This window comes from Formica exsecta, unplaced genomic scaffold, assembly GCF_003651465.1.
Source record: "Formica exsecta isolate Colony F162 unplaced genomic scaffold, ASM365146v1 scaffold662, whole genome shotgun sequence".
NCBI lineage: Eukaryota > Metazoa > Arthropoda > Insecta > Hymenoptera > Formicidae > Formica > Formica exsecta.
The window spans coordinates 551,897-558,529 of NW_021853425.1; the positions used below are offsets into that span (position 1 = coordinate 551,897).

At 40.3% G+C, this 6,633-nt stretch overlaps 1 protein-coding gene across 1 annotated transcript in view; it reads left to right on the forward strand.

Moving 5' to 3' along the window:
- The window catches only part of LOC115242976 (mothers against decapentaplegic homolog 6), a 55,903-nt gene that overhangs the window by 25,273 nt on the left and 23,997 nt on the right, over positions 1–6,633 (forward strand). The window contains exon 5 of the mRNA XM_029819612.1: positions 3,402–3,488. Coding sequence (XP_029675472.1) covers positions 3,402–3,488 — 87 coding nt within the window. The remainder of the gene's footprint in view (positions 1–3,401; positions 3,489–6,633) is intronic.

Consider the following 6,633-nt stretch of genomic DNA (forward strand, 5'->3'; position numbering starts at 1 on the left):
TTTCCCTGTCCCTTACCTCTCGTCTATTTACCCGATCTTTCTCTCTCGTTTCGTCTTACTCACTTTGCTTGAAAGAGCAAACTCAAGCACGCAACTCTCTGCCTCTCCTCTACCGACTCTTCAGCATTTTTTTATCCGCTCCGTCGATGACAAATATTTAAACAGACTCCCTTATCTCGTTCAGAAATTTAAAATACCGATTTATTTATTTATTTATTATTTATTCGAGTTTTATGAGGAACGAGGTCAATTGCAAATTTGTTAGGAAATCTGTTATCGATAGACTCCATGTGCTGCAGGTAGAAACTGCATACTCCGTATAACGAAACCTCTTTCTCTCTCATCCTCTTTCGCTCTCCTCTCATCTCCGCTGGACCGACCGCCACGAGTCCGCCGGCGATCGGCGGGAGTGGCTCTCTCGCATTCCGGTGCCTCCTTGGCCGTACCGATTGCGCCGGCAGCGTTTGCGGACCGAACCGAGAGCACCGAGCGGCAAGATACGCCGATTTCCGGATCGGGGGAGCCCGACGAGATGCCGCTTTTGAAGATCCGCCGGCGAGATCCTAATTCGATGCAGCTTGTCCGCTCGGCGAATCGCGCGAGCGTTGTAAACGCGTGACGTCGATCAACTTTCAATGTCACGATGCTCGACTTTACAACGATCTGCATTGCGATGATACCCGCTCGTTTATTTATACAAAGCGGTACATTATTCACGACTTTATATAAACTTGGAGTTGTAATGTCTCGTTGATCGTTAAAAAAAAATTATTTAAAGATTATAAAAATAGAATTTTATACATATATTTACGAAATTTTTTGACATGCCACTTTACGATTGTGATTCAATCAAACGTATCGAAACTTTTGTGAACGATGCTCTTAACGCATCTGTGAGGATGGATATATCGTCTCTTTTCCGTCTTCTTTCTCTTTCTCTCTCGTGGCTCTCTTCCCAAGCCAAAGCCCAATAATTCACGAATTCGCTCACCTTGGATGAGCGAGCGAGTTCGGTGGCGCCGCGGGCCGAATCTTCTACGTTGCTATATATTTTTGCAAATTCGGCGGTGACACTATCTCGCAGATTCGTACGGCACTTAACGGCTTACGGTGACACGAGTAATTCGCGGAATTATATTTACGTTCCCTTTGTGGAGTGACACGCGTGCCAAAAACGCGCGTCGAGCTCTCCCGTCCGCGGCCACTTTGTAAATAAATTGTATTTGCGTTCGTCTCGGTTTGGTGTTGTATATATTAGACGACGGCGAATATATAACAAACCGTGAGTTCGCGTGTCAATTTGTTCCTTATCGGCTGGACAAATATTTACGTCGATAATTGTCCGCGATAATTCTTATTGTTGTTTGCCACGTTGCATGACGCGAATCTAAAAAGTGTAATATTTTATATCGGAGTTAATAAATATATTTAACGTCCTGTAATGGAAATCTAACAAATTGATGGAGATAATTTGGAGAATTATTTATTTTTGGAAAACTTTAAAATATAATAGAATTATATCAAGATTAATTTCGTTGAGTGAAAGAATATTTATTTGCTTGGGAAGAGAGAAAGAGAGGAAATGTCAGGCGAGTTTCGGTTTCTATCTATGTAACAACTGCGGAGATAGCCTCTCGCGTGGGAAACAGGGCGAGGATTCGGCGAAAGACGGAGGAGAAGAATCTCCTGTGAATTCGCTCGGACGCGACGACGGGAGCGAGGCCGATGGATTTTTAAATAATTGTGTCCTAAAAATAGATGACGCCTGTCTTCTAAGTCCTTGAAAAGAAGGAGCCTCTTTTTCGTATCCGCCCTCTTCGCTTTCTATAATGTTCTCGGGTACGATATGGCAGGAAATGCTTCTCCTGCAGGAACGATCCTTTGGAATCCAAAAGGAATGCGACCGCTCTCTCGTCCAACTTGTTCTTCTGACGTCATCTTCTCTTTTAGTGAATGGACCCGGTCTTCTATCCCTAAAACTATTAGCATGCCACTGATTATATCCTTAAGAAACTCGTCGAGCCTAAAGTCTTTTGCAATATAATCTCCGTAATTGGTAATTTGTACAAAACACTATTCACAAAAAAAAAAAAAAATATTTTATCCTAAAACATTTTACTTTTAGTTATCAATTTTTATTATTGTCTTACTAAATCTGACTCTCATTAATAAGTCAAATCAAAAGTTAATTTTTATAATTATAACTTTGTTACTAATACAATTTTTTTAACAAGACAAATTTAATACTTACAAATTCTCTCAAAGACGCGAATGAGTTATGACAAGATGTAAAGAAGAAGAGTATCTCGAAAAATATTAAAATTGTACGCTTTGTCATTTACGAAGAAAATGGACAGATTAGCATTGTCTCGTTGGGAATTAGCCAATGTTTTGTTTATACAGGATCTTTGCTACCACGGGCGCGCGAATAAATTATCCGTCACGAGCGAATCATTATTTTGGACGATTCTGTCATCTCCTTTGTGGACATTACGAGAGAGAAAGACAGAGATGCACGAATTTTCGCGGGGATTATGAATCATACGTCTGGCGATTACCTTGGCTGTTTCTGTCTTTTCTGGCTGGCGGAAATTGCTGCACTTAATTATCCACGCTTCGCAACCTATTGTGAATAGCCAGCGCGCGCGCTGCCATTTAATTGCGATAATGGCTACTAGGATTTAAATTAAATAACAAAGTGCAATTTATCTTTTTTTTTCTGACGATATATGTAAATATAATTATTCGCACTCTAGAAGAAGACCGAGACTCTTATTTGCTACTTGATTCGCTTTTCTATCTGCCTTCCGTAAGATATGGTGACGAATCGTTTTACTGTTGACACGATACATCTCTTTCGGAGAAACTGTCGCGTATCTGCTTCGAAAGAATCGAATTTATTCCGTCGGACGAAACGGAGAAATCCGAGATTGATATCACGTCAATTAGTTGCGTGCGGCGTGCGGGAGAGACAAGATGTATAATCATATGTATGAAATTACATGGAATCTCGCTGCCGGTGTTTATTGATCATAAGTCTTTTATGCAACGCACGTCGCGAGATTTTTCACCCGTTCCGGATGAAAATCGACCTCGTCCGTCCGATTTTCTTATGCGATAGCAAACTACGCTATTTAATGACGATGCATTACGTAACATAATTACGCTCTCGTATCGCTACAATTCCAAGATACATGATTTTTCTGTTTGTTCCTTCTTTTAAGTGCAGCGATTATTAACGATTAGATACGTGTCTGTATAATTTTCTCTATTCAAAAAAATACGAGATATGCGCGAGAGTGAAAGAAAGCATGAGGGGGAAGGGAAAAAGAAGTTGAGAGAGAGGAAGAAATAGTCTTGAGGAAAGCAGCTTCTCAAAAGGGTTGCCCGTTTATTTTCAGATCGCGCGCCCAGCGAAGGGGATCAACGTCGGTGCAAAAACAGCACGCCCCTGCCACTTCCCGGCTCGCTTACCACCAACGGAGAAGGTAACTATGTCCTCAAGGTTATACGTACTCCATATGTGAACCGACCCTGCGGCGAGAGATATATACAGGGTGTCCCGTTGAGTCGTTATAACGGTAGCGAATTGTCGAATACCGAATCGATTTTCAACGGCGTGAAATTTTGGGAAAATAAAATTATTGTCACGGAGGGACACCTTTTCTCCTCGCATCATGTACGACTTTTTGGGGGTTTTCGAATAATCGTTAAGCCTCTAACGGTGGTCAATCCGAGATGCCCCCGACTACGCCACTGATCGATGGCTACGCCTCTATATCCACGTGGTTAACCTTGATCGATGCCACAATCAATTTATTTTCTCGCATTTCTTCTCTGTGTGGGAAAAATAAAAACAGATCTTTAATTTTTTTAGACGAATTGCGAAGAATTGAGCGAAGGATGACGATTCTAGATTCTTGATTCAGACTTTCATATACGTGCATAGATTTAGAGAAGAGAGAGAAATTTAGTATTTTTTTTCAATTTCTCGTAAATATATTTTCTTAAATCGCATACTCTTCATAAAAAAATTTTGACATATTCTTTAATGTCTTACATATATATATATGTGATAATTATTTACTCATCATTCCGACGTGATACTCATCAAAGTCACGCGAGATTTTCTCGAAAGGGCAGAGTGATGCATTATCGTGTCGGTCGGCGGTCGTCGAAGAAATTTCCTCAGCACGCACGTTCCACGAGGCTGACGCGCGCGTAGGTTTTCACGCATGACGCACCGCACGGATCGCGGACTCGTCGTTTTTCGGGTTGCTCTCGAGCTGCTCTCGCTCGCGTTGCTGCTTCGTGGAACGCCTGAAACGCTTTTGGCCCCGACCAGAACGAGGAAAGTGAGCGCGCTCTGCTCTCACGCCGCGACGATTACTCCCGTTTCTCCGCAATAATTTTTCGCAATTATAGTGTTGAATCAAATTCGAAATTTTTTTTACGAAATTTTTTTAGGAAATTTAATTAACTCTCGAATAATATTACTATGTTAAGTAGCCTCTAAGAAGCAAAAATTTCTAGAAAATTTATTATAATAATTATGTGTCCTTTTTTAGTGTTATAATTATTATTAAATCTGTTGTTTTTTTTACAAAGAATATTCCGATGTTATAAATTTCGGCAACACTTTATCAAAAAACATAATTTGATTTGTAGAAAGATTAAGGTCCGGATAAGAGCGTGACATTAGTTCACCTCTCGATCGATAAATTTTCATGTCCGTGGAAAAAAAAAATTGAATCATAATATTCGTGACGATGTCGGTGGTGAGTTTTCCTCCTGTACGTCGAGGCCTTTACTTTTACTATCTGCCTTTACTAATGCAAAGGCTACTCTGACGACGTCAGACATTCCCCAAGCCGGCAGCAAATTGCGTCTCTGCCCGGCGCTTCTCGCGATCTTATAAGACTCTGAATAACAGACGACGTTCGCGTCGTTTGCGCATTTAATCCGGGAGTGGTCACGTAAAGTGCAATTTACCACAACGATCATAAATTGAAAAGACATCTCCGCTATACTATAACAGTATAAGCTATTAAATGTCACTTTTAAGCAAATCCCTCTCTTAGACTCTTGGGGTTTTGACGCTTGAATTACGCTTTTAATTAAATGTAAACTCTTCTAAAAATTACCCTATTGAATTACTTTAATTTTGATTATATATACTTATATAAAAATTTCAATTTTTAATATGTATATAATGTTCATTTATAGTAATTTAATTTCTGGTAAAAGTCAATTAATATAAGAACAAATCCCTCTCTGTGTAAGTGTGCAAAGCTGGTCATTAAATCAAAGAATTCGGTAGCCATGATATATCAGTTTCACACATACATATAGATTGTTATTAGAAAATATATGAGTAGACATGTATTATCTGTAACAGAAAATTTAGTAAGCGTTTCTCACTCAGGCTTGGAATTTGTGAGATTTAAAAGTGACATTATACAGACGCATATTCGACCTATCTCTTCGACAGCAGTCTCGTTTACGAAAATGAGTATCGTTTGGATGCAATTGCATCTTCGTTGACTTAGTAAATATCATATATATTTGCACGATATTGCACGCAATCAATATAATACGTGATACGAGAAGTTTAGAGCGCGTCGGAGAGGATGGCACGGAATTATAAACACGCGCGCGGTAGCCTTTTTATTTGAGTCAGTTATAGATAGAACACGCTCTGCTTCCGGGATAGAACAGAAATATCGCTTGAATTAGAAATATCAAAACTCGATGGAGCATTTTCCAACTTTCATCGCTGATTAAATCTTCTCAAGGCATCGTTCTTATTTTTTTCATATATTTCAATGCGATAAAATATACGTACATCGGTTATAATTTAAAAATCGTACAAAGTAAGGAAAAAAATGGGGATTTTCGATATTTAGTGATTCGACTATTAAATTATTCTATCATTTGTCACATAAAAATTCTTGAAATTTCTCGCCAAACGAATCTGTGGCAACAAAGTCGTCGAAGTCTGTCAACGTGGACGCGTTGTCGGACGCAAGCTGCATCAGCAGCAGGACGAATGGAAGACGGTCGCAGGAACGTGGAGTTAATGCGTGCGGAAAGGAAAGAAAGGAAGAGAGAGAAAGAAAGAGAGAGCCGGACGGGCTCCCGGGAAGCAGGCAGGTTTGAGAATGGCACGATAGGTCGGTCGGCTGGCTAAGGTGGGTGGCATTCGGCGCGACTGTTTGAGGGAACAGGGGGACCCCTGGCGCCAGACAGCTGCCGCGTGTCTCGACCTCGCTCGCTCGTTCGCCTGCTTCGGCTCTCCTCTCTCCTCGGCCGTCGCGCCAAGCCATGGCTCTCTCTCTCTCTCTCTCTCTCTCTCTCTCTCTCTCTCTAAAAAGACGTTATTCTATATGATCTCCGCTACAAGGATTGACGCATTAAATCTTAAAATTAATAAAGCTACGATTATTAAAGCGATACAATGGACCAAAATCGCGTTGTCTTTGCCTGGGTCCTTCGCGTCTAATAAATCTATCTCTTAAATCACAGCAATTTTTAAAAAAATTGCCGCGTTGTTCAAGAACTACATTATTTTACTGTGTGCTATTGAAATTACGCCATTAATATTTTACGAATTGTATCTTTTTCTAAGTTGTA